The sequence below is a fragment of the Canis lupus genome, chromosome 24, assembly GCF_048164855.1.
Source record: "Canis lupus baileyi chromosome 24, mCanLup2.hap1, whole genome shotgun sequence".
Lineage (NCBI taxonomy): Eukaryota > Metazoa > Chordata > Mammalia > Carnivora > Canidae > Canis > Canis lupus.
Genome location: NC_132861.1, coordinates 50,177,049 through 50,203,787, shown reverse-complemented (window position 1 = coordinate 50,203,787; position 26,739 = coordinate 50,177,049). Strand labels below are relative to the sequence as shown.

General features: G+C 49.6%; 2 protein-coding genes and 3 long non-coding RNA genes across 58 annotated transcripts in view; 3 read left to right on the top strand and 2 right to left on the bottom strand.

Moving 5' to 3' along the window:
- LOC140616283 (uncharacterized) overlaps positions 1-1,276 on the top strand; it is a 49,172-nt gene extending 47,896 nt beyond the window's left edge. The window contains exon 3 of the long non-coding RNA XR_012016831.1: positions 913-1,276. This is a non-coding gene — a long non-coding RNA (uncharacterized lncRNA). The remainder of the gene's footprint in view (positions 1-912) is intronic.
- Positions 1-2,393, bottom strand: part of RBM44 (RNA binding motif protein 44) — a 40,791-nt gene extending 38,398 nt beyond the window's left edge. For 3 of the 4 annotated variants that reach the window (XR_012016829.1, XM_072796865.1, XM_072796867.1), the window contains exon 1: positions 2,256-2,393. The gene's annotated coding sequence lies outside the window, so the exon portion shown is untranslated. Of the gene's footprint in view, positions 1-992; positions 1,057-2,255 lie in introns of those variants that run through there. The other variant, XM_072796866.1, reaches the window with a different exon arrangement.
- Positions 2,394-2,447: 54 nt separating this feature from the next.
- Positions 2,448-5,179, top strand: LOC140616282 (uncharacterized). The gene is made up of 2 exons (XR_012016830.1): positions 2,448-2,672; positions 3,973-5,179. It is a non-coding gene; the product is annotated as an uncharacterized lncRNA (long non-coding RNA).
- A 5,637-nt stretch (positions 5,180-10,816) lies between these two features.
- LRRFIP1 (LRR binding FLII interacting protein 1) overlaps positions 10,817-26,739 on the bottom strand; it is a 138,856-nt gene continuing 122,933 nt past the window's right edge. For 43 of the 50 annotated variants that reach the window (XM_072796811.1, XM_072796817.1, XM_072796822.1 and 40 more), the window contains one exon: positions 21,824-24,851. In XM_072796811.1, the coding sequence (XP_072652912.1) occupies positions 23,131-24,851 (1,721 nt within the window). In that variant the 3' untranslated portion in view covers positions 21,824-23,130. Of the gene's footprint in view, positions 11,663-13,322; positions 13,428-14,460; positions 14,541-15,200; positions 15,319-17,061; positions 17,112-21,823; positions 24,852-26,739 lie in introns of those variants that run through there. The other 7 variants (XM_072796857.1, XM_072796859.1, XM_072796858.1 and 4 more) reach the window with 2 other exon arrangements.
- LOC140616276 (uncharacterized) lies at positions 11,878-18,167 on the top strand. Of its 2 annotated transcripts, none has more exons than XR_012016825.1 (4): positions 11,878-11,946; positions 13,465-13,710; positions 14,038-14,140; positions 17,959-18,167. It is a non-coding gene; the product is annotated as an uncharacterized lncRNA (long non-coding RNA). The 2 variants fall into 2 exon arrangements; XR_012016826.1 differs by lacking the exon at positions 17,959-18,167 and adding an exon at positions 14,322-15,402.

Genomic DNA, 26,739 nt, shown 5'->3' with positions numbered 1-26,739 from the left:
AATCTGCTGTAACAAGCTGGATTCTCATTCAGGTCTGATCCTGCATTCAAATCTGCATTCAATGTGTTACTAACTTCATTCTTAAAAATGAACAGATACCCAACATCAAAAACTTTGACAAAAAGAAAAATTTTAGTTAAAAAATAGAACACCTGCAAATCACACATCTAATGAGATTCAACTATCTGGAATATACAAAGTACTCTTACAATTCAGCAACAAAAAGACAACCCAATTTTTAAAATCAGCAAAAGAAGGGATCCCTGGGCGGCTCGGCGGTTTAGCGCCTGCTTTTGGCCCAGGGCACAATCCTGGAGTCCCGGGATCGAGTCCCACGTCAGGCTCCTGGCTTGGAGCCTGCTTCTCACTCCTCCTGTGTCTCTGCCTCTCTCTCTCTATCTCTCTCCCCCTCTCTCTCTGTGTGTCTATCATAAATAAATAAATAAATAAATAAATAAATAAATAAATAAATAATAAATAAATAAATAAATAAATCTTAAAAAAAAATAAGCAAAATATGTGAACAAACATTTCTCCAAAGATATAGAAAAGGCTAATAAACACATGAAAATATTCTCAATTTATCAGTAATCACTAGGGAAGGGCAATTCAAATCCACAATGAGATATTACTTTAGATCCACTAGGATGGTTATTTAAAAAAAAAAAAAAAAAAGGCACACACAGAAAATTACTGTTGGCAAGGGCACGGAGAAACCTGAACCCTCACACACTGCTGCTGAGAATGTAAAAACAATGTCCAGTTTGGCAAACAAGCGGGCAGTTCCCCAGCAGGTCAACTACAGAATGACCTCGTGCCCCAGCAACACCACTCCCAGGCATATGCCCATTTCTATCCTGCTCTCTCGGTTCTCATTTACCTAACGATTCTCTCTTGTGTTCTTAATCCCAGAACCACGCCAGAAATCACAGGCCCCTTCCTTGACACCTCCTTCGTCCCCACCAGGCCTGTGAGTTTTACATCGGACCCACCCTGGCCCAAGGACCGCTGCCTCTCACGGGGGTCGCAGCGATGACCTCTCAGCAGGCAGGAATCATCTTTCCAGAATGCAGATCTGATCCCTTCAGCCTGGTCAGCCGCAGACTGCAAGTGTTTTTGGATGAAGATTAAAGACCCTGCAGGACCTCTTACTAGACACCCAAGGAAGGGTCTGAACCCCTGCAACCCCGGGGCACCCCGTGCTGCAGGCACCCCTGCAGGAGGCACCTGTGCTGCGGGAGGCAACCCGTGCTGCTGGAGGCACCCCTGCAGGAGGCACCCCGTGTTGCGGGAGGCACCGCGTGCTGCAGGAGGCACCCGTGCTGCAGGAGGCACCCCTGCTGCAGGAGGCACCCCTGCTGCAGGAGGCACCCCATGCTGCAGGAGGCACCCCTGCAGGAGGCACCCGTGCTGCGGGAGGCACCCCGTGTTGCGGGAGGCACCCCGTGCTGCAGGAGGCACGCACCCCGTGCTGTAGGAGGCACCCCGTGTTGCGGGAGGCACCCCATGCTGCAGGAGGCACGCACCCCGTGCTGTAGGAGGCACCTCGTGTTGCGGGAGGCACCGCGTGCTGCGAGAGGTACCCCGTGCTGCAGGAGGCACCCGTGTTGCGGGAGGCACCGCGTGCTGCAGGAGGCACCCGTGCTGCAGGAGGCACCCCTGCAGGAGGCACCCGTGCTGCGGGAGGCACCCCGTGCTGCGGGAGGCACCCGTGCTGCAGGAGGCACCCTTTCAGGAGGCACCCGTGCTGCAGGAGGCACGCACCCCGTGCTGCAGGAGGCACCCGTGTTGCGGGAGGCACCGCGTGCTGCAGGAGGCACCCGTGCTGCAGGAGGCACCCCGTGCTGCGGGAGGCACGGCCCGTGCGTGCGCTGTCGCTGCCCCCAGCCCCCAGCCCCCAGGAGCTCCCACCTGGACCCCCTGCTGCAGGGGAGTCCCTGCAGGCCTGGCCGCCGCCCGGCATTTCGTGGGAGTCGGGGTCGGCGGTCGGTCCCTGCGGCCGTGGCCGCGCGGGGAGCATGCGGGGGCACGTGCCCCTCCCCCGGGACGTAACCGCCCCTCCCCCCCCCCCCCGCACGGCCGCTCTCGGGTGCGGTGAGGCGGGGCCCCGACCGGGATCGAACGCCGGGCCACCGCGGCAGGCGCGCCCCCGGGGTCTCTGCGGCCACCCCGCCCGGCCCCCGCCCCCGTCCCCCCGCCCGGCCCCCGCCCCCCAGCCGCCCCCCAGCCGCCCCCTGCGGGCCCGCCCCTCGCACCTGCACCTCGGAGCCGCCGCCACCACGGGCCTCAGCCGCCGCCTCAGGACCCGGCGCGCTCCGCGTGTGGCCGCGGGGCACGTCGGGTAACGGACGCCGGAGGCCCGCCCACCTCCCGGGGGGCGCTCCCATTGGTCGGCGCCGGCAGGGCGGTGCCCTGATTGGCCGCGCGCGAGGGCGCGAACGCGGGAGGGCGGGGGCGGGCTGGCGCGGCGCCGAGGCGGCGGGAGACGACCTCCAGGCTGGGGCCCTCTCCTGGGGCAGCCGAGGCCCTGGTCTGCACGGGGCGGGGCTGCGAGGCCGCAGGACCCGAGAGCTGCAGGCCCAGGCCCAGCTGGCCCGTGGTGTGGGCCGCGGTGGCGGGACAGCCCTCCCCGACAGGTGTCTGCCTCCCCGACAGGTGACCCTCCCCGACAGGTGTCCGCCTCCCCGACAGGTGTCCGCCTCCCCGACAGGTGCGCCTCCCCGACAGGTGTCCGCCTCCCCGACAGGTGCGCCTCCCCAACAGGTGCCCCTCCCCGACAGGTGTCTGCCTCCCCGACAGGTGCCCCTCCCCAGCAGGTGTCCCTACCCGACAGGTAGCCCTCGCTGACAGGTGGCCCTCCCCGACAGGTCTCCCTCCCCGACAGGTACGCCTCCCCGACAGGTGTCCCTCCCCGACAGGTGCGCCTCCCCGACAGGTGTCCGCCTCCCCGACAGGTGCGCCTCCCCGACAGGTGTCTGCCTCCCCGACAGGTGACCCTCCCCGACAGGTGATCCTCCCTGACAGGTGTCCGCCTCCCCGACAGGTGCCCCTCCCCAACAGGTGTCCGCCAACCTGACAGGTGCGCCTCCCAACAGGTGCCCCTCCCGGACAGGTGTCTGCCTCCCCGACAGGTGCCCCTCCCCAGCAGGTGTCCCTACCCGACAGGTAGCCCTCCCTGACAGGTGGCCCTCCCCGACAGGTCTCCCTCCCCGACAGGTGTCCGCCTCACCGACAGGTGTCCCCCCTCCCTGACAGGTGACCCTTGCCAACAGGTGACCCTCCCCGACAGGTACGCCTCCCCGACAGGTGTCCCTCCCCGACAGGTACGCCTCCCCGACAGGTGTCCCTCCCTGACAGGTGTCCCTCCCCGACAGGTGCGCCTCCCTGACAGGTGTCCCTCCCCGACAGGTGCGCCTCCCTGACAGGTGACCCTCCCCGACAGGTGCGCCTCCCCGACAGGTGTCCCCCCTCCCTGACAGGTGTCCCTCCGGGACAGGTGACCCTCGCCGACAGGTGTCCTGCATGATGCCCGCCCCAGGCAGTCCACCGGAGCACCTACCCAGGCGGGGGCCACCTTTAAGAAACCACCCAAAACCCAGTAGTCAAGACAGATAACATTTTAATTTCCTTTAAGGAAATCCAAGATGAACCGAGTATCCAAATCAGTATTCCTAGGTTTTCCTTCTGCCCCAGCTCTCGATGGCTCTATAAGGAGCCTGTCTTTCAAATGGGCATTATCTTTTTCATCCATCCTGAATTTTTTTTTTTTTTTTTGGCATTTGAGTTTTTGCTTAATCCTTATGTCTTAAGTTTTTGGTTGTTTTTAAAGACTTTTTTTTCTTAAAGGTTTTATTTTTAAGTGATCTGTACCCAACATGGGCTTGGATTTACAACCCTGAGTTGCAGAGTTGCATGTTCTACCAACCGAACGGGCCAGGCACCCCTAAATTTCTCAATTTGACATCGTTTCAGGTTGCATTAAAAGCTGCGTTTTCCAACACATCTGGGCATCCCCCACCAGCGCTGGGGCCGTGGGGTCCTGGCTTCTCTTTGTCCTGATCCGGGAGCCCGAGGGCAGTAGGCTGCCCCACCGCCTTCTTCCCCTGGCAGCTCCACCGAGTCTGGACTCCCATGATTGACTCGGGGCTTAAACTTCTGATGTGAAGTTGTACATTTTTATGAAATCTGTCCATCTCTTTGTGGTTTATAGCCATGATTTTTTTTTTGCCCCATTCCGCGTTCTGAATAATGGCATTGACACAACAGCTTTTATTTGCTTCTTACAATTTGATTTTTTTTTACATGTAATTTGTTCCTTATAATTTTCAAATATCTTAAAATTGTGAAAATTAACATGTGTTTAATATAGACAATGCAGAAAAATGTAGAGGAAAACGAAAATCTTCTGTAATCTCCCAAAAACCTCACTTTGGATGTTTTGGGGGCGCTGCATCAAGAGAGATATGATTGAGACTTCCTCTTGACAACTTCAGTGCCCTTCTGCGTATTCACCTGTCCTGGCAGGAGCTGTTAGACACGTGATTCCACAGACACCTGAGGTCCTGCTGTGCATCATGCAGGTCGAGGGGTATAAAGCTTGACAGTTTCTCTCAAAGAACATTGTGGACTAGAATGTGTGGAACAGACCGTCGTGCAGAAGAGCAGCTGCACTCCACGGGGACCACATCCTGGGAATCTTCCGGAAATGCCGCCGGCACCCTGAGCTAGGCTGGCTGTCCCCTCCCAGGGACCTGTCTGTCCTTGTACCTTTGTAATATCCAGGGCACCTGGCCGAGGCTACTCGCTGCCCTCATGGGTCTTTTATCAAAATGATCTAGGCTACTGGTATTTTTTTTTAAACTTCCAGATGACTATTAGAATAACTGTGAGATTTATGCCCCAAAAAACTCAAAGTCATTTTCATAAGAAATGTATTAAATCTATAAATTTGGGAGAAAGTGTATCTTTACAATATTTATTCTTACATCTCTATAGATTTTTATGTTGTATATCTCCTACTGAGATGTATAGGTTCTTAGGTTTTTTAGGGTTATTACTGTTGTTTTGGAGGGCATTTTTCCACTGTTATGAATGAGAGTCCCCCATGATATTACCTAAATCTAACTGCTGAGTGTTGATACACAGATTCCTAGGAAATAAAAGCTTGTTTGGGCAATTATTTATTGATTCAGCTTTTTGAGTCATTTGTGCTGCGGCAGCTACCTTTTCTGAGATGAGAGGCTGCAGCTTTAGCAGATCAAAATCAGACTTTCCCCTGTATTTTGTTTTCGCATTAATGTATTTCTGGTTGCATTCTCCTGTTTTACTTTACTAAATCTTAACTATGCTAAATCTTGGGAAATTCTTTTCCTGGATCTGACCTTTTGTTTTATATTAGGTACACAGAAGCCGGGCATCATTTTTTTATTACCCCACAGACTGCCCAAATGGTTCATGGGAGGACGGAGCAACGATTGTTTTGTTCCTTTACCAAATTATAACTAGACAATCGGAGAAGGACAAACATTATATGGTCTCATTCATTTGGGGAAATATAAAAAATAGTGAAAGGGAATAAAGGGGAAAGGTGAAAAAATGGGTGCGAAATATCAGAAAGGGAGACAGAACATGAGAGACTTCTAACTCTGGGAGACGAACGAGGGGTGGTAGAAAGGGTGGTGAGCGGGAGGTGGGGGTGACTGGGTGATGGGCACTGAGGGGGGCACTTGAAGGGATGAGCACTGGGTGTTATTCTATATGTTGGCAAATTGAACACCAATAAAAATAAATAAATAAAAAACAAATTAGAACTAGATTTTTAAGATTGTAAATTGGGGGCGCCTGGGTGGCTCAGTTGGTTAAGCGTCCAACTCTTGATATCGGTTCAGGTCATGATCTCAAGGTCATGAAATGGAGCCCCACATCGGGCTCTGTGCTGGGTGTGGAGCCTGCTTGGGATTCTCTTTCCTTCTCCCTCTATTCCCACCCCCCCACTTGCTCTGGCCTCACATGCTTTCTCTCTCTCTCTTAAAGAAAATTAAAATGTTTTGATATGGAAACATTAAACCGCATGATCTTACACTCCACTTAGTAAAATCCTGGTGGGTGAGGCACTGCTGTTCTCAGGAGCTACAAAATTCCAGGCTGGCTGAGGCAGGTTGAGAAAATCCACGCAGACCAGAGCCAAGAAGCAAAGGTGACTTTGCCCTGGGGTAACTTATAAGGGGAAAACTTGGGCAGCAGGATATCTCAGCACACCTGACTTGCAGATGGGGCAACAGTTTGTTCAAAGCAGAAGAGAGCCAGACGGGTGCCGTCTTCAGGTGGCAGAGGGCGGGGGACTCCACGCACGCCTATGGTGGTGGTGATGAGCCCAGAAAGCTAGCAGTGAGGGGTAACGCAAACCTAAGGAACCCCCCCTCCCTTATGTTGGGCACCCACATCTAAATACAGAACATGTACCACTTGAGATCCAGGGGGTTCTTTCAGCATTCTGAACCCAAAGCCAATGTGTGTGTGTGTGTGTGTGTGTGTGTGTGTGTGTGTCTGTGGTCCCCACACAAAACATCAAACAATTTTTGGACACCAGCAAGTGTGAACTCAATTCTGACACTATCTGCCTGGAGATAGTATCAGATTCCAGAGGTGAGGGGATCTGCCACCCCACACCCCACCCAGCAGATGCCAGTTGCAAGTCCAGGTTGTCACCTGTGCTTCTGACCAACCAGCTACAGATTGGAGGTTCCAATGGCCTCCTCTGTAGGTTCAATTAACTGGCTAGAGTGGCTCACAGAACTCAGGCAAACACTAAAATTTACCAGCATAATGAAGGATGTGATAAGAGATATGAATCAACAGCCAGATGAAGAGATACATAGGGTGAGGTCCTGAACAAGGGACCCTCTGTCCTCGTGGAGTTTGGAGCCTAGGTTGGTGGCACATAGAAGCGTTCTTGTTCCTCAACTGTGGAAGATCTCCAAAAAGGAAAAAGGACCAAAAAAATCTCCTCTTGGGTTCTTATGGAGGCTTCGTTACATAGTCACGGTTGACTAAGTAATTGGCCTTTGGCTAATTCAACTTCCAGGCCCTCCCCTTTTCCTGGAGGTCAGGGGCGGCATGGAAAGTTCCAGCCCTCACTCACATGATTGGTCCTCCTGGCAATCAGCCCCTGCCCTTGGGTGGGGCCCGAAAGTCACCTTCACTGATAATAAGATGCCTGCTTCACCCTATGACTCTGCAGCACTTTCAGGTAAGGTGAATGAAGACCAAACATATGTAAGAAATACATTTTGGTCAACTGAATGACCACCTCAATGTATTTCTTATATATCATTATGTTACAGGAGCATTTATATAAATCTTTGAATATTTCTAGTTTAAGGACTCTTTCCCCAAGTCTGTGATCTTGTCACATGCCACCCAAGGTAGGGGCAATTGCAAAGGGAGACCGCCAGCCGTGGTCAGTGCCATTCCATTCAGGACTAGCAGAGCCTGCTTAGCATTCAGTGCTCTTGGGGACAGAGTAGGAGTCATCCAGCAAGTGGTGATGGGGGCTATTCTGGTAGAGACGGGAAAGAAGCAGGCAGTTTTGGGAACCAGCCATGCATAGAGGTCACCCCAGCAGTGGGAAGGCAGTATGGTGGCATGTGTGGGGCTAAGACTTGGGACAGCTGCCTAGTTCTTGAGAGACTGGGAGCCCGGTAGAAACCCAGTCCTGGTAGCTCTTGGGCATAAGGCAGAGTCCTCCACCACTGAGCCGGGGTCCTCTAACTCCCCAGGTATCTCCACACCCAGGTGAGGGTCAGGCTGCAGGTGCAGGGAACCAGGCACATCAACAGACAGGCATGTGCACACGTGTGCCACATCTGGCCAGGCCATTTGTAGAAACACACCAGATGCTTATGGTCCAGTTCCAAAATTCGAATCTGGCCGTCTCCACCTGGCACTTCCCCACCTACCACCCCCGCCCCATTCCACGCTTCTGTGGTTATGTGTGTGTGTGTGGGGTTCAACCTTAGGACCTTCTCTTCCTCAGGGCTACCACCTCCTTAAGGTGGGCATTTGTCTGGTGGATCCCTCACCCCCCGAGCTCAGCGCTGTGCAAAGCAGAAATCCACAGTTGCTAAAGAATGATGTAAATTTTCAACAATATCAACAGTATGTTTTGAATCTTTAGTTTACATTTCAGGCGATCAGAATGGGATGTCAAAAATGAACAATGGAAAATAAAACCTCACGGCAGTTCTGAACTGTAATTTGCATCATCCATGTAGACTGTCCATTTATAATGTCTTTTTAATGGGTTTCTCTAGGTCCTAAATGTCCCAAATGCCATTTTGTTTCTAAAAATGAAAACAATTTGTAGGAAACATACAATAGGCATCCTGGTTCAGGTTTTTAACCACCTATCTTCTTCTCCCAATTATCAAATTCAGGCCAAAGCAGTGGTTCTTAAGGCAAAAGCAGCACCCCCTCTAGCAGATATTTGGTAAAGTGAAATATTCTTGTTTGTCACGACTGGGGGTGGGGCCTACTTGCATCTAGTGGGTAGAGGATAGGGATGCTGCTCAACATCCTCTGATGCACAGGACAGCCACCCAGCAACCAAGAATGATCCTGCCCAAGGTGTCAGTAATATGTGGTTGAGAAATTCAAGGATGAGAAAAGCTGGCAACAAATTCCCTATAGCAGGGACACCTGGGTGGCTCAGCAGTTGAGCGTCTGCCTTCAGCTCAGGGCGTGAGCCCGGGGTCCTGGGATCGAGTCCTGCATCAGGATCCCCGCAGGGAGCCTGCTTCTCCCTCTGCCTGTGTCTGCCTCTCTCTCTGTGTCTCTCATGAATAAATAAAATCTTTTTAAAAAATACAAATTGCCTATAGCAGTATCTGATGAAAAGTTGTATTCTATGAAATAAATTAAAAAATCATATTCTATCTTCCTCTGGATTAGGAAGTGTGTATAAAGTGGATTTGCTGGGGCACCTGGGTGGCTCAGTAGGTTAAGCGTCTGCCTTTGGCTCAGGTCATGATCCCAGGGTTCTTGGGCTCTAGCCCTACCTCAGGCTCCCTGCTCAGCCGCTCTCCCTGCTTACAGTCTCTCTCTCTCTCTCTCTGTCAAATAAATAAAATCTTTTTTTAAAAAATGGCTTTGCTGTTTCTGCAAAGATTGGTGGGAAAGGTAGACAGCAAAGGTTTGACTTCTCTAGAGCCGATTTGGGAAAAGCCACCCTCCCAGGACTTGTGAGACAAGCAGTCCTCCTCTTACCAGTGGTGAGACCTCCAGCCAGTTAACTCCTTGGGCTCCAGGCTCCTCGTCGTGTAATCTCACAGACCTTTTGTGAAAATCGAGTGAGGGAAAATAGGTATCTAACTGCCGGGCATGTCTACACGCTATACGTATTTGCTGTTATTAGTGTTATCTGTGATCTCCATATATGGATGTTTCGCTGGTTAAACACGTTTGTATTAAGATGCTGTGAAAGAAATCTTAAGGTTACGACAAGGAAGGAAACATTTCCTCTTTGCTGGCTGGCCTGCTACGGTCAGAGGACGGTGCCGGACGGACCCTGCAGGGAACCCGGGCTCCCCGTCCTGGTTCCTTCCTTCTTGTTCATATGGCACCTGTGGTGTGAATGTGGGCCACCAGGGGGGCCCGCCCTCCCCAGTCCTGGCCCCTGGTTTCCTGCCTTCTGGCGTCGGTCCCTGGCACCCTCTGACTTCTCTGTCCCATTGTGGGCAGTGGCCCCCAAGCCCTCTACTGAGGTCTCTGTCCCAATTTGTCCTCTCTGGTGTTCTCCCTCAGCCCCAGGGCATTCTTTAGAGTTCTCTTCCATCCTTCCTCTGTAGCCCATTCCCTGTGGGCTGATCATTCTCTGTATTACATTTTCCCTGCTCAAATTACTGGCAGTTCCCGTTTTTGGACCGGACCCTGATACCTTGCATTCCTGAAAGAACGTGGAATGCTTAACGCTCATGAGGTAGGGTTTCAAGCTTGGAAGTCTTTTGAAACCGATGCGTTTTGGCAAATCCTAGGTAAACATAAAAACCACGTTGCTGTGGAGAGTTGGCGCTTCCATGGGATCAATGCAAGAGTAGGGTTCTGGATAAAAACACTGGTGTTGAACATGCAGCAGCTACAGCAGGCCTGTGGGCACCAACGCGTGGGCGGGGATTGGACGATCTTATCTATGGAGTGCTCAGGACAGAGATGTGAACCGCCAACCATCCTTGGCACAAGGAGTTGTGAATTCCTCTTGTGCCTGATGAAGTGTCGCCTTGTGTATCTATCCCGGACCCAGACAGTGCTGGGGGACGGACCCTCGTGACCTCTAGCACTATGCTGGGAGTGTTGTCTCAACTATTCTCCCAACTCATGTCCCCTACATGAGTTGGGAGAATATATCAACACAAGGTATCAACACAAGGTATAGTTTCAGGGGACGCTGTCTGGCTGATATCCTGAAAAGCTGGCCTGCTTAACCAAGCTGGCTTGAAGGACAACACCCCAAAGAGTAATTAAAACATCAGCAAGTAGCCAAACTTTCTCTACTTTGCCCTGAAGATAACGTAGTTGACTTTAATCTGTAACTTCCTTGGTTTACTTGATATTCTAAGAGTGCTGACCCTTGGGGGTGCACTATTCTTGCTCACTGTGAATAGACTCTTTTTTTTTACAGGGAAAGAGAAGCTAACTGCTTCGCTATACTCAAAAAAGGAAAGAGATGATCCCAAACGTATAGAACAATGAATATGGAATAAAAATCTTCTTTTTCAGTGCAAAAAAATAAAAAAATAAAAAACACCACATCCCTACAGTCTTTCAGCATTGAAGTTTTTAATTTTTCTAATAGTACATTCTTTAAAAGGAGTTCACAACTTCAAGTCCAAATAGAAGGGTTACATAGCGCGAATGGAAAGCTGTCATCGTCGGTGGAGCTACTGCCTAGTTACCCTGGAAAAAAGTGTTCTTAGGGTTGAACTGATGCAAAAATCCCTTAGAAAAGCTTCATTTGTTGCCTGTAAAGAGTCTTCTTAAGGTCACTTTTACTTCCAGACCATCCCCTTGTTTCTAGCGAAAGAGTTTTGCTTGGTAATGGCTTGTGGTTCCACAGTGTTTTGTGTATGAAAAGCGTAGACTAAGAGAAACTACCAACGTTGCTCAAACTGTAGATCCTGCCCCCAAAGAAGTCCCAACACTGTAACATTTCCCCTCAATTTGCAGCAAGACACATGAAAAGAAAACTCAAGTCCCATTTGAATCTTGACTTTGATTGCCACGTGCGGTGGCGCCGCGAGGCTGCTCCTCGGAGTTCCCGGGCGCCTGGTGTGCTTGGAAAGGACCCATGGGTTCGGAGGGGTGGCCCGGCCTGGGTCGGGGTCCACGGTTGGAGGCATCTGGTGGCTGCCGGGGCCGCGGGTGAGCACGGGAGCCAAGTGCTCACCGGGTGCTCTCGGAAGCGGGGGACACAGCAGCAGTCCCGGACAGTGGCAGAGGCGAGCCCACGACACCGTGCCCTCCATTCACCCACCGGGTTCCTGGGCAGGCCTGGTGCTTACTGCTGGGACAAGAGCGCGCTCCGATTCGCTTTCATTTTTTCCAGACGCTTCACTAAGTGGCCGTTGCTCACCTCGAGCTCTTCTGTTTTGTCCAATGCACAGCGCAGCTGGAAACAAAGAGGAAAGGCAGCTTTGAGGAACTGGCTTCCTCCAAACGTCAGAGGTTGGCCAAGAGTCCATCCTACCGCAAAAGACAGTCACAGCTGGACCCACTGAGCTCCTAGAAGTATGTGAATACACATGCGTGTGTACACATATATTTCTTAACTATTCCGTTAGGGATACAAGGCACAGAATTCTGGCCTCATGAGTAACTAGGCAACCCTCCTTCTCTGAAACAACCTGATCCCACACAGCACACAGTCTTGAGGGGCTGATGGTCTCACGAAAGGTAAGTGAGGCGAACAGGTAAGAGCTGAGCCCAGACCAGTTGGAGGAGTTGGTCCTGGGCAGCTGAAGCAAGGTCTCGATGGCTAGAGACCAAAGTGGGAATAGCTGAGGCCAAGATGATGGCAACCTGGAGCCAGGGCCACAGAGCCTGGGAGTCAGAGTGGAAGCCACACCAACAGGGAGCCATCTGGCCCAGTGGACAGCAGGGCAGAGCGCAAGGCGCCTCAGGGCGGGGGTACACCAGCCACATGGTTGTGGAGACGTGCACCATCGGAACAGGGTCTGCGGCTCTGCTTCTGATCCAAAACCCTCAGGGAGGGTGGCTGGGGTCCTGGCACAGGTTCGCCTCCCTGCAGCCCCTCTCACTGGCAGAGGCAAGCCTCTCTGCAGGAAATTCCCCCAAGTCAGGCCTGGAGTATTCCTACAAATCAAAACCAAGCATAACTCCACGAAACAATAAACGCAGGAAGGACAAGCCACCTGAGCCAGCAACAGAATCAGATCCTCCAAGACTGAACGTAAAACAGAACAGCTGTGGGCAGCCCGGGTGGCTCAGGGGTTTAGCACTGCCTTCGGCCCAGGGTGTGATTCTGGAGACCCGGGATTGAGTCCCACGTCAGGCTCCCTGTATGGAGCCTGCTTCTCCCTCTGCCTGGGTCTCTGCCTCTCTCTCTCTCTCTCTGTGTATTCTCATGAATAAATAAAATCTTTAAAAAACAAAAACAGAACAGCTGTGTAGGACATCTTCAAAGAGATGAGGATACAGTTAACATAAACATACAACCAAGCAACCATCAAGAATGAATACACTTAAAAAAAAAAAACTAGCAAAAGACTAAAAAAACTGCATGGGGAGACCTAGCAGCAGAGGGGTAAGGAGCTGGGAGGTGGAAGAAATGTGGGGGCTGCAGGGACGGGGTCTGACGGCCTTGGCTTAGAGCCCCGGAGGGACGTGGAGACACCAGGGAACAGGCATACTTGAGGAGGTCATGGGTGAAAACTTTCCAAACTTGGTTTAAAAAAAAGACTTCATGGATCCAAGAAACACAATCCATCCCGAGCAGAACAAACAGCAAGAAACCTGCATAGAACACATCAGGGTGAAGCTGCAGAAAATCAAAGACAAAAAGGATCCGAGAGAAGTGAGAGGGAAAGGGTGGCCTACAAAGGTCCCCCGGGGAGGAGGACAGACTCTGGGCGGCCTCGCAACCACAGTCACCAGGAGACTCCGGATTGGGCACCAGGCTCCCTGGGGCGATGGCTCAGCGCATCAGGGTGGCTTGGCACCACGTGGCCTGGAACTTTCTGGGGGGCCATGACACTCCGTCTGCTGCCAGCTAGACCGTCATTTCCCTGCAAACAGCCTAGAAAGTTTACCTCTCTTTGGAGTTTCCGTTTTTCAGCCTTAAGCTCATCTTCTATTTTCTCGGCGTTTTCAGCAGCCGATTTATAACGTGACACTTGACTCTCTAACCTTATTACCTAAAAGAAGGGAAACACCACATGTGTCAATTCACAGGCCTGTTTTCTTTCCCCGGCTGCCCTAACACTGTGTGGTGGAAGGACGTGGTTCGTCAAATGGGAGGACAGGCTGCGCCAATCATCATGATCTAGCACCCTGGGCTACCGTATAGGTTCTGGCCAAGCAAGTGGGTTTGAGCAGCCCCGTGTTGAGGGCCTCATTCCCTCTCTGGCCTTAGTCCAAACACCGGACTCCCACAGCACTGCTGTCCCTCCCCGACGCGGGACCATTCTGCAGGAGAAGGTAGGTCGAGGCAGAAGTTTCCACTAGGACCTCAGCTCCTGTCCAGTCTCTCCTGGGGTGGCATGGTGGGGAGGCAGCAAGGGAGGAAGGCAGGCCAGGAAGCAGTAGAGAGGAAGAGGAGGCTTGGGGACAGCATTGCACAGCCAGGCCCGTGGTGAGGGACAGGAGCAGCTACCAACCCACTGGAGACTTGCAGTCTGCTGAGACCCAAAGCATGCTCCCTCAACGCATCCCGTCCTAGGTGTGCTGCTCTCAGTCCTGTTTCCCCAAAAATGGACCCATAACTGAGCAGGGAAAGAGTACTGAATCTTCTCTCCCTTTGCTTAGGGCACAACTTGTCCCAGATTTGCCCAATGTCAGAGGCATAAATACTCCAAACCTAGGAATCAGAGAGAGCTACCCTGTTGGGAGAAGAAGGCAGAGAATCCAGGCGAGTGGGATGGCCTCACACTAAGTGCTTTCTAACTGAGTTATTTTTAAAGAACAACACTTTTAAAAACGGCTCAGCCCCCTTAGGGACCTTCCGCAAGCAGCCGTTGTTCTAAAGGGTTAGTATCCAACAGCCCGAGTCCTGCTAGTGAGCTTTCCTCCCCTACTTTCTCTCTCTGCAGGAAACCCACTGAGGGCCTTTTCTGGTCCTGCACGTCTCTGCTCCTCCCTGCACTCAGCCTTCCAGGGCGAGTTCTAGCAAGCAGAACTCCGGTCATCATCGCTCTCGCTGCCCATTATTGCTTAAAAGAGCACACGTACATTTTGTTCTAATGCGGTTATCTCTTGCTCAGATTTTGCAAGTTTAAATTTGAGGTCGCTGATCTGTCTGTTGGCATCCCCTAAAGGTTGAAAGAGAAGGAAAATCTGTTAAGCTCCTGGGCTTTTAAAATGCTAAGACAATAGTTACTGGGATCCAAGGCCCTACCTAGTAATGGGCATGCAAATCTGTACGTTCTGGCCAGTGGCCTGACAACAGGGGGAGCTGAGAGAAGCACGCTCTCCATGCACCTAGGCTGGGCAAGTGCCAGGCAGGAGAGCACCGCTGGGCACAGAACACAAAGAAATGGTCAGGGGAAGGAAAGGGGGAGGCTGGGAGTAATTTTATCTTCCTTTAAGCCTCTTTCTAGGTTACTTGTATAGAAAGATACCTTCTAATTTTTCCATACAATTGGCTGATCAAAAGACAGCTGTATCCAGCATGACAAATGCTGTTTCTCACTGTGCATCATGTGGTGGTAACTTGGTGCACGTTTGGGGGCACCCGTTCTAGTCCTTAGGCTCAGACAGAGACACCCTTGCTCTGCCCCACCTGCCCATCCTCATTCTGCCCCCCCCCCCCACAGAAACACCCCTGCAGTGCTGTGCTGAGCTCAAGGGCTTTTGAGGGGCCCTGGGGAGCGCCGGGCATTCTTTGCCATGTTGGTTTTTCTCCTCTAGCCCAAGTATAATAAAAACAGGACACGTCAAGGGTTTACTTCTACACAAGCATGGACATTTACTTTGTAGATCCATTACATGCATGTCTGTCCCGTTTTCTAAGACATCGTTTCCAGGGAGCAGATTGTCTAGCTTGCTGTTCTTCTGTCTCTCTTCCAGCTGTCCTTTGAGTTTCTTAATCTGAAAACGCCCACCAATAAAATAAGTGAATTCCTCTATTCTGAGTGAGCCCGGAAGCCAAGCTCAGAGCCTATGACAAAGGAAGCGGCGTGTAAAGGAAAAACCAACACCCCATACGTACAGTCGGCTGCTGCTGTGGAGTTATTATTTTGTGTGTCCAAGGTGCCAGAGAGATAGGGGTTATGTAAAGAAGCACGAGAGAAATGTAGTTAACAGTTACGATCCACCAGCCACCACAGGGAGTCTCTCACCTTTGATAACCAATCCCAATAACTCCACGAACAACCTTCTGCCAGTTAGTCATCTTCTCGGCAAGTAATAGCGTAATGGGTGGAAATGGAATTGTATTTACGAGATCATGGCAGGAATTATTTTGTAACTCTGGGTGAAAAGTTGTTTCTAAGGTTGAAATTCCTCTTGAATTCAGGAGGAGATGGTACGTAACGTACTTTAAATGTGCTGATCTCAGAGTTAGCGCGTCAGTGCGCCGGTAGCCTTTGCTTTATTCACGAAGAAGCCAGGAAGGGCCTCCCAGAGGGACTGTCCTCGAGTGCCTAGCGGAACCGAGGGCTCCCTCACAGAGCCAGTGCCCGTCGCAGGTCCGCCACCTTCAGGGAGCTGGTCTCTGCAGAGCTCTCCTGTCAGCAGCCACGGCTGTGGACGGTCACGGTGTCTGGGGGGTGGTCTCCCAGCCCTTCTCCTGCTAACCTCCAATCTCTGGATCTGGTGGGAGCCCCCACCTCCCCCCAACAACCACCCCAGCAGAGCAGACGCCTGCAAGCATGTATTGCCCACTGGTGCGCACCGTCCTGTGGAGATCAGTGCAGAATTAACGATGGGCACCTGTTTTCAAAAGATCACAGGAACCTCAATGCTGCTACTACATCGAGTGCTTTTCCCAAGTTTGAGAGAAACCTTCAGCAGAATTGTAAAAAGTAAAGTGAAATACCTTTGATTAGGCTTATTGAGGAAAATGGGAGGAAGTGAGTTTCCTTAGAAAGTGATTGTGGAGTGATGATGATGGGGCACCTGGGGGGCTCAGTCGGTGAAGTGTCTGCCTTCGGCTCAGGTCATGATCCCAGGGTCCTGGGCTGGAGCCCGGAATCGGGCTCCCTGCTCAGTGGGGAGCCTGCTTCTCCCTCTGCCTCTGCCCCTCCCCCCAAATCTCTCTTTCTAATAAATAAAATCAGATAAAAAAGAAAATTACCGTGGAATGGTTTACTAACTACCCTGCAGACAAAAAAGACCAAACAGGTCAACCAGTTAGTATTTCTTGAGGTGGAAGAGAGTGACAAAGGTAAACCACAAGTAAAACAACTCTGAGCAGTTACAACAAGAAAATACCTTCTGGACAGGGGTGCTGATCACTGAGAGATCCCCCAAACCGACTTCTCTGGGCCAGCAGGAGTCAGGGAAGTGGTGGTTGGAATGACTCCGGAAAGCTCTTGCCTCTCCACCATTAATCTAGGCCCTTCCACATAAATACTTATTTTAAGCAGCAATTGGCATAGAGTGTACCACGTTCTGTTCCATGGCCTCGAGCCTTTGGGACATCCTCTCTAAACCTCACATGACTTACGATGTCCTACTTAGATAAAAATCATAAGGACACAGGTTGGGTTGATAATTGCTTTCAGGCATGATGTGTTTAGGGTTTTCCTGATAAAGCAAGTAAGTATGGGAAGGTTCTCAGGTTTGGTTGCCCCCACTGGAGAACTCAGAAAGTAATAAAAAGATCGTTACCTGTTCCAACAAGCACTCCCGTTCATCAACAAGCTTTTTCAACCTAATATCTAAAGAAATCAGAAAGATAGAGGTTGAGGAGAATCCGTGTAGCGCACCGTTCGGCAGAATGCTAAATGGAAGAGTGAGCATTCAGGTTAGTGAAACTAATGATGAAGGTATTATACACATACCACAACGAATGAGGCCACACACAGGACTGGGGAAGACGTCAGCCGAGGGAGGTTGAGTGGGGTCAACCTCCCAGCACATGCTTATCTCGTCAGGGGCAGCATCCGGCTGCATGCAAACAGGCTAATCTTCTACTTTGGGTTAGCATGCAAGAGCTCTAGGGCCAAACCGCGCTGCAACACAAGATCTCACAGGCTTCATGGTTTAACATCATTAGGAAGGTACAAACACACTGAGAATCGCGATCCGTATCAATGGCATTTTCGTTAGCTTTGACTTCCCAAGTTTATGTCACCAGTGCCGGAGCTTCGACTCCATGTCTACGCATCAGAGGTCTGCTGACAACACATCCGCTCTCCTGCTTGTGCAGAGCGGGCGTTGTCCTGGGAGTCGCAGTAACACTGTGGGTTTGTGCCACCGCTCCCACCCAGACACAGAAGAGTGCACATACGGAAGCATCTGGAAATCCCCCCCAGACGTTTCTTGGAAAGGCTGTGGAGTAATATAATCTGTAGAGTTACAGAGAAGGAGGCCGAAGCCTGGGGAGAGCGTAGGGGTTTGCACAAAACCTTCCACCGGCTGAAAGGGCCAAATTAGGAAGATGTGGTAGTGACAGTGATGCTAATGGGTACTGCACGGGCCTCCTGTGCTGGCACGGCCCTCGCACCTGCGCCTTCACCCACAAAGCCCTGTAGGTTGCCCTGATACTACCTCCTTCTTCTACAGATGAGGGTCCAGCACCTCGAAGGAACTGCCCTGAGGCCTGGCAGCCGAGCCTCGAAACACTGCACCCCTATGATGTTCCAGATGTAACCCAGACCCTGGAGTCAGAGCCGGGCTCCCAGCCCGAGGCTCTTACTCCCGGGGGTGACTGTGCTCTCATGCTGCACAGCTTTGTCACATGAAAAGGAAATAAATGATCTGTATAAAACGCACTTTTGTTTTCATCTAAACAGTCTCTTATCTAAACATTCTCATCCAAGTTATACGCTCTCTCTAATTGCTCTTCCAAACACCCCAAATTGTTCTTTTGAAAGGCACAGTAACAACATAAATTAAACCAGAAATGTCAAGCGTAATGGAGGATAAATCTACGATCCTCCGGAGTTCCATTTCAAGTGACACAAATTGCTTCCGATACTGTATTCTTTCTCTTCCACAAGCTCACCCGACACTGAAACGTAAATGCCGTAAACCCAGTTCTTCATTCAACGTTACTTTTTCTCTTATGTTCTATATACAAAAACCATAGGAATCATAAGCAGCAATGAATATGTCAGAAAGTCATCTTGAAGCTCATCTATCTACTGTACAATTTTATTATTATCGCTTTTCCATTAGGAGACTTCAAACATCCTGGAGAGCAAGGACACAATAAACGTTAACATAGAATAATGGAGCTGGCAAATGCAAAAAATAAAGGTAACATGACCTTCACTCTTATGGTGGGAATATGAAAAACAGGGAAGTGGGGCGCCTGGGGGGCTCAGTTGGGGAAGCGTCTGTCTTTGGCTCAGGTCATGATCCTGGGGTCCTGGGATCGAGCCCTGCATTGAGCTCCCTGCTTCTCCCTCTGCCCCTCACCTCTCCCTTCTCCCCTCATCGCTCCTGCTCTCCTTCTCAAACAAATAAAACATTTTAAAAAAAGAAAGAAAAGTGAAATTTTAAGGGAGAAAAGTTTTAAAGCAGAATTGGAGAGGAAGTTTAAATCGTTTGAAGAAAATGGAAAAAGAGAAGCAAACTAATTGGATATGCAGAAAACGGGCACTGCTCTTTGTCATTTTAACAGTCACCGAGCCTGATTTGTTGAGTGCACAGTGGTGCATCGGTGAGATGCTGGCCGTAATACTTGCCCAGATCCCTGCAGACCTACCACTGCCCTGCATTTCCTAGGTTCCACGGCCCATCGCTGGCCTAGAATCCTCGGTTATAAACAGACACAAACTATTCATGTAAGCGCACACTTGCCTGTTTGGAAACAAGGCATCGAAGAAAATGAAGTCACAGGATCTCAAATGTAGAGTTTTCTCTCATACGCAGGAGTTAAAATGAGCTGGCTATGAAAATATTTCAATTTTTAAAAGTCTGGCTTTTATGTATTCAATTTCAATAATTTTCTGGTACACACGCGACGAGACCGTGGAATAAGCACTCACGGTGGCGAGGTCTTACAATCACCAGAGCAGCTGGTGCAAAACCACTTTGAAATTCTCTGAGCCCTGTTCTCCTGGGTCATTCTTTTGGCCTGCACCTGGTCACCTCGTCTGTGCGGGTACAGGAAGGTCACCCACCAGCAACCACTGCCATCACTACTCACTCCCTCTTTGCACTGCTTTACCCAGATCTGGCCCACAACTCTAGAGGGCAGGTTTCAGCTCCGTTTTCAGACAGCAAATGAGACACAGTGAGGCTGCGTAGCTTGCTCATAATAATACACGGTCAGGAGCCTAATTTTCATTTTGTGGATTAATTTCAGCCGTCGTGGGCCTCAGGCTGCCTCTCCCAAGGCAGAGGAAAATCACCTCCCCTCCCTATTTGCAAAGACAGGGAGGCTGAGGTCTCGCAAGGAGTCCAGCCTCCTTGTACTGACTTAGTCTGATTACAATCCACGTGGGCAGTGTCCACCATCCCTGGGGCCAGCCTCCCACACCAGGTGAGCACCTCCTGCCTACAACAGGCAGAGCGGGGACAGGTTTTTTTCTCCTATTTACAGGGGGCCCAGGAGGTCTGTGCATATGGGAACTGTATATGTCAGCCACCACTGAAGTCACTCACATCTCGAAGAAAAGGTAGTTAAGTCTTGGAGTAAGAGGCAGTGCAAACAGTAAAAGGGAAAGAGTGAGGGTTCTTTCTCCTGAAGGACAAAGCTTTCTCTATACGCGATCTCACGCTGACTGAGCACGTATTCTAACACAGTGCAGGCACCAACACCCCTTCCTTTCGTTCTGGAGCCTGGACATTCAGCACATTCGTGTGCTGCACATCTCCCTGCTGTGTTCCCTGGTCTCGATGGCATGCTGTACCGGGCGGTCTCTCAGGGAAGGGGTCTACCACAGAAAACAGGAACCCCCAACTGTGGAAACCCCCAGAACCAGCACTCCCGGGTCCTAGTGACAGCAGGAGTTTAAATGTCCAGGTCATGAGCTTTTCTGATCGCTGGAAACACTAAGCATTATAGAAAGTACAGGGCAATCCATCTCATTTCTAGAAACTCTTAAAAAACCACTTTCCTGCTTCTCTACCTTTGTATATCACAAAATAAGAACCTATATTGCAAAACTCTGTTGCCTTTCCCTATTTTCTACATACACCCACAATTACACTCAATTATACTTTTGAAAGGAAGATTTACATTTTACATACAGTCGCTATGTTCTGGTTTGGGAATGAAAGACATCCCTGCTTTTTGATGTAAGGTACCCGTGATGAGCGTTTCCCTCTGCTCGGTAGGGAAGTGAGACGTCGGGGGTCTGGGCTCCTCTGGGGATGTGGCGGACAGGTAGCCTTTCATTCTTCTTCTGAGTCTGAATCTTTTGACATCACATCTTTCCAAACTGCCTCATATACCTCTGTGTCTTCTTAACCTGAACCTCCCTGAGGTACTGACGTCTTGGTAACCGAAGGGCCTTCCTGTAACATCACTTACTGCGCTCCAATGTCATTTCCCCCTCGGAGCGGGGTAACTGATGCTCACAGTGAAGGCTCTTAGATTAGCAAGAAATGGCTTGGCTGTTCAGAACTTTTCTTTTCTTTTCTTTTTTTTTTTTACTTCCTGGGTTCTCAGCTGTCTACTTCCACTACAAGCTGGGTCCCGTCTGCTTGTCTGCTGGCACAGTGCCTTCCGGATATGAAGTGATCACAAGGTCTATTACTTAAACGGATGCGTGACTAATTGAGACCCCCTGGACAGCTGGACCTGAGGGGTATGAAGTATGCCACCATGTCCTTAAATGAGCCATTAGGAGCAAAGCCAGACCTTAAAATGGCTTGATGACCTCACTGTTCAGTGAGCTGGGTTGTTGAATCATCTCCCCAGGGGCCTTTGCAAGCAGGAAGGAGAGCTTCCCCGGTGCCCGTTCCAGGGTGACTGTGGCTTTGCTAAAGTTAGAGGCATGGGCTCCTCCCTTTCAAGTCCCTTGCAGCCCTCAGATGGGAGACTCTCTAGCAAGCCTGATAGTTTTCCACTCATCGGGCACTAGTGGGGACGGTGTAGCCGTCCCCTGCCTCAGGAGACTTACGCGGGAGTAGTCGATGCTTACTTGCCAACTTCACCGTCTCCTTCAAAGCCTTCCAAGGACTGGCTCATGTAAGCAGAGCAACAGAATGGAGATCTGAACCACAGATCAGAACCACAGATCACAGGAGACGCTACAAGGGAAGATCTTCTCAATTCTCCCCAGGAGGGTGCGACACTAGCCCCAGTCTAGGTGCCAGGAGAGAAGTTCATTCATTACTGACAAAGTAATGAGTCCTTCACGCAACACAGACTGGGAATTAGCAGGCCAGAAGTAGGTGCTACTTTGAAGATAATGTCATGTAGAACCACAGCCACAGCCAGAATTCAAGTAGCCCAAAGAGTGGAATCACAGGCTTGTAAAATTATAAAATGTTTTTATTTCAATTACATAATAACACTTAGGCTTGCCTCAAATTTTATTGAGGTTTTGGTCTTTTTTTTGCATTCAATTATACCTTGTAACAGTGATATGAATTCATATAATCTCATAAAGTGTCAACAGCATTCATCATGTACAGTCCTTTGTGATTTTAATATTTTACAATCATTCTTTTTATTGAACTTTACAATTATCTTTAAAAATGCTTCCTTATATAGAAAAGATATATTTCCTTCAGGAAGAGCAAATGAAGAATTTTCCAATAAGAATATAATGAGATACAACAAATGAAAATATTTATACCAAAATACCGAAAGTGATTCACCTATTTAAAATATCCTGTTATAGTCCAATTAGCAGTTTGCACAAGAACGGTACCTTTTTGTATTTTTCTTTTCAATAACACACATATAGAAAGCGAAGTAATTTTAAAATTAAAAAAATAAATTTTAGAAATGGTCCCCCTGCACAAATGCTGCACTAGGAAGTGCAATTTCAACGTATGTCTCTTCCAGAAACAAATTAGAAAAAAAATCTTTGTATAAAATGACTTTAGTACATTATAATCAGCACAAAGTGAAGTCAAAAATCTACAAAATAAATTCAGGCATCATCAACAATGAGATCAAAAGGTATCAGACTGAGATAAAAGGCTTCTATGAGGTAAAGGGAAGGAAGATCTCCCAGTGCTTGAAGATATTTATTTCTTATCCCTAACATGATTAATTACTGTCCTAAGGTGCAAATCTTATCATAACTCATTGACCTATACGCTATTTGACCACTTATCTCCTTTTAGAACAAAATACCATATAGGTTATAACGTACACATCAAAATCAAATGTCAGAGTACATATATTTGAATGAGACACATTAAGTATCGACTATACTCACAAATCTCAGAATGCCATTTGGTCATTTCAGTTGGATGCTGATGTATTTGGTCAAGAATATCGGCCTAAGGCAAATGCTAAATAGCTTCATTTGGGTTGTAAGCAGGAATAGGACGCGTACGCTCTCGCTGGACACTGCCGGACTGCTCTCAGTTGGAACGTCTACCGATTACAGACGTGCCTTTCTTTCTGATCTGGGTGATAACTTTAATGAGGAAGAGTATACGTCTACAGGTAACAGTCTATACTCAGCGTGCTAGGCAGCTCGGCGGTTGATTGTCCTATGGTGCATCTAGATGAATGAGGAGCATTTTGGGAACCTCGCCCGGGGAGACAGCAGATGGGCCTCTGACAGCTGGACTTCCTGTGCAGTCCTTGGCCCTGCCCACTTAGGACATGGTACACTCTTCATTGCTTTTGCCCTTCTCGCTTCCGCCTCTCGGCTTGTCTCTGCCTTCTGAGTTGGAGGCTCCCAACTCTCCTGCGGATGCTACGTGATCATTTCCTACGGCCTTCCCGACTATCTGACTGGGACCCTCTGCCGTCTCATGCTGCTCTGTACTTCCTGTTTGAGGAGCATCGTCAGTGTCCTTGAAGGGACCTTCATTCTCCGGCAGGGCGCTGCTGGACGCTCCTCCATGGCCTGGTTCTGGAGCACTGCTGTGAGCGGCGCCATCTTCCTTAGCATCATCTTTCCTAACGGCTTCATCTAGCTCCTTATCGCTGGCACTCATGTCTGATGACTGGGTTGTGTCACCCCTCAAACCTAATGTGTCGCCATCAGCTGTTTTCCCCCCCTTCTTAGTGTTTACATCATTATCTTCTTGGTCAAGTTTCTCAGCCAACTCAATTTTCAGATTTTCTGGACAATCAATCTTTTCACTGCTTCCTGATATGTTTTTCTCCTTTGGACTTTCAGGTACCTCATTTTGTGTTTTTACAACTGGTTTTGTGTCACTGAGAGCTGCATGCTCTCCTTCCTTCACCTCACTTCCATCTGAGTTCTGAAACGTTAACTCTTTCTTAGCATCTTGAAGGGTTTCTACAGGTGCCGGTGATTTTTTCTTGTTTTTCTTCTTCTTGTTCTTTATCTTCTTCTGTGATGAAGCCAGTGCGTCTCCCTTTTGGTCACTCTTTTCTTCCTCAGGTTCCTTCGTAACCAGGGGCTTGCTTTTGGCATCTGGCACAGCTAGGCCTGTTGCTCCCTGAGGACTGCTTTCAGCCGCCGGGCAACAAGGAACATCCTGCACTTCTGTCTGGCCTGGTTCCTCATCCCTCAACCCCCTTTCCTCATCCTCCTTTTCATCATTCTCCTCATCTACTGCTGCCCTCTGACCTGGGAGCTCTGGGGGCTCTGCAGCTTCCTGCCTGGAGAGCTCTTTGTCTAGAGCATGCCCTGTGCTTGTGTCTAACTCTGTGTGGGCTTCTGCTGCACACTCCTCATCATGGCTCATGTTGTCATTGTTATACGTTGGAGGCCCGGAGGCTCCTGTGCCCACCTGCTCCCCAAGCCCCATTAGCCCTGACTCTACCACACCCTCTGTGGGGCTCCCACCTTGCTCCCCAGGGTCTGCACTGTCCAGCCCTCCAACTTCAGATGTTTGCAGAGGAGCAGATTCTTGACAAGGCTTTGTGCTATCCTCTCCCAAGCTGGTTTTCAAATCTTCCTGTTTTTCCGCAGATTCTTTACTTTGTTTTTTGATATCTGAGGCATTGCAACTGTCCTGCCCACTCCCAGGACCTGGGATTTCATCAACTAATTCACTCAAACATTCGGACTGCTCAAGGGGAGCCCCAGTCCTATCATCTGGTGTGCCTGTGACCTCATTGGACTCAACCTGAGCTGTATTTTCAAGGAAGGAGGCGTTCTCTAGAATCTGGTTTTGAGCCTGCTCCTCATTCGTAGCATCTGCTAATACTCCTAGAGAGGGGGCACTGTCTTCAGAGGCTTTCTGGTCCTCGGCATTTTCACCAGGATGGAGCACCTCTGTGTCCACACACTCCTGGGCTGGGTCCTCTCTGTGCTGTTCTTGCTCAGAATTCTGCAAGATTTCTCTTTTCCCCACATTCTCCACAATTTCACTTTTCACCTCCACTTCACTGGCTCTTCCTAAAAGACCATTGAGAAAATTGAAGGGACCCCATGATGTGGTGACCACTTAACACATACTACAGCGTAAACACATGTTCTCTCTCCCACCCGACCCCATTCCTAAGGAGAGAGAGTCATCAAAGAATCACACGGAATAGAAGCCTTTGCCAGGTCTGTGCGGCAAAGCAGTCATTGCATTAGCAAACGTCTGATCAGCGAAGGCCACTGCCACCATCTCAAAGGCAAGGGCGGCTGCTGGTGCCATCTTGTGTGAATTGATTTTCAAAGGTGCAGTTAAGTTTTAACAAATAGAGCTCTGAATCAGGCAGCCAAACAATCCAAAATAATGGGTCTGAGAATGACCTAAAGTTCGTGTTCCCCATTCTTGTTTACAAATGCACATCTGGCCTACTCACACTCCTCCAGCTGTCAAACTACACTGTGCACCACACAGCCCTATAAGACCACCTCCAAGTAATTTTTAAAAGAAACATTCAATCCACCTTAGGAAACTCAGCTTCAAGGGCAATCTCAAGAAAGATACTTTTGAACTAGTTTATGTGAAGAGAAAAGAAATCCACCCCACCCCCACCATCTAATCTCTGGGTTCCTGAGAAAGCAGCCAATGCCCTAACCACTGAAGGGGCTCCACTCCCAAAGGGCTTGGAGTGGGGGGAGTTCTAGCAGGTGGCCAATGCTTAACATCAAGATGACCACTTCACTAATAATAAGTTACTCATCAATTAAAGAAGTACAAATTTTTTTTTTTGAAGTACAAATTAAAAACACGTTATGACTTTGGAATGGATGCTTATATCTGAGATTCTCCAAATAAACCGACCCTTGGCGTATGGGATGCCATGTTGCTGAAAGTCAGAGCTTGGTAATTTTATTAACACGTGGTCTCCACGGGCGGGTGCCCTTACCCCGGGAAACTGGGGAAAACAGTAGGACTTCTAGTTAATTTTACTTCACCCTTTAAAGATGTCTATCAGTGAACATGCCTTATGATACACACTTTGCAATGATGAAACAGTACGTGTACATGTAAATTAAAAATATATGAATTGGAAAGTCCCCATAATTCTTTGCCGATAGGGATATGTGATCCAAAAATATCTGGAGACCACTTACAAACGTGATTATTTCTGGTTCTTTAAGGGTTGGTTTCACAACGGTTAGCAAAGATTTATCAAGTGTATGTTTGAACAAGAGCAATATGGTCAAATTCCTAGCTGCTCGCACAGCTAATAAAAAGGTAAGATGGAAGCCAACCAGTTTATCTTCTTTCAGCAACTTTTACTCAATCGAAAGTGCTGTGTGCCTTAAGAGGTCATCCAGGTAATGAGGTATACCTCTCTAGGAAGCAAGTCCTGAGGAGCTGGGGCCTACAGGTTTCTACATTCCCATAAATACAAAGAAATAAGATGAAAGCTTCTAATTAAAGCCACGGGCCCTGACCATATTCCAGCCTCACCGTAAAAAGCAGGAATGTAACTGGTAACGAGGGACAAGCGAGGCCTTATCTGCCGGCTGCGACTCCAGGCTGCACGCCGGATTTAGGGGGCTTATCCCAAAGCTAAGTGTTAGGACAAATATTAATTGGCAAATCTTTTCAGATGTTTGCACACTGTATAAAGCATTCTCACAATCTGGTGGACTCCCCAATTTATGTTCTTTCAGAAGCAAACACTGACATACAAAGGAACATCACCTCTAACAAAGGGGAAGGCATAATCAGACCCTTGATGGGAAGGGCACACCTTCCACCGGGAACCACACTCGCCACCGGGGGCAGCCTGTCTGCCTCACCCCCTCCGGGGCTCCCGAGTGGTAGCTTGAGAACGGCAACCAAGAGGTCCTGTCACCAACCCCACCCTGCTGCCCACAGGCACCTTGTACCCTC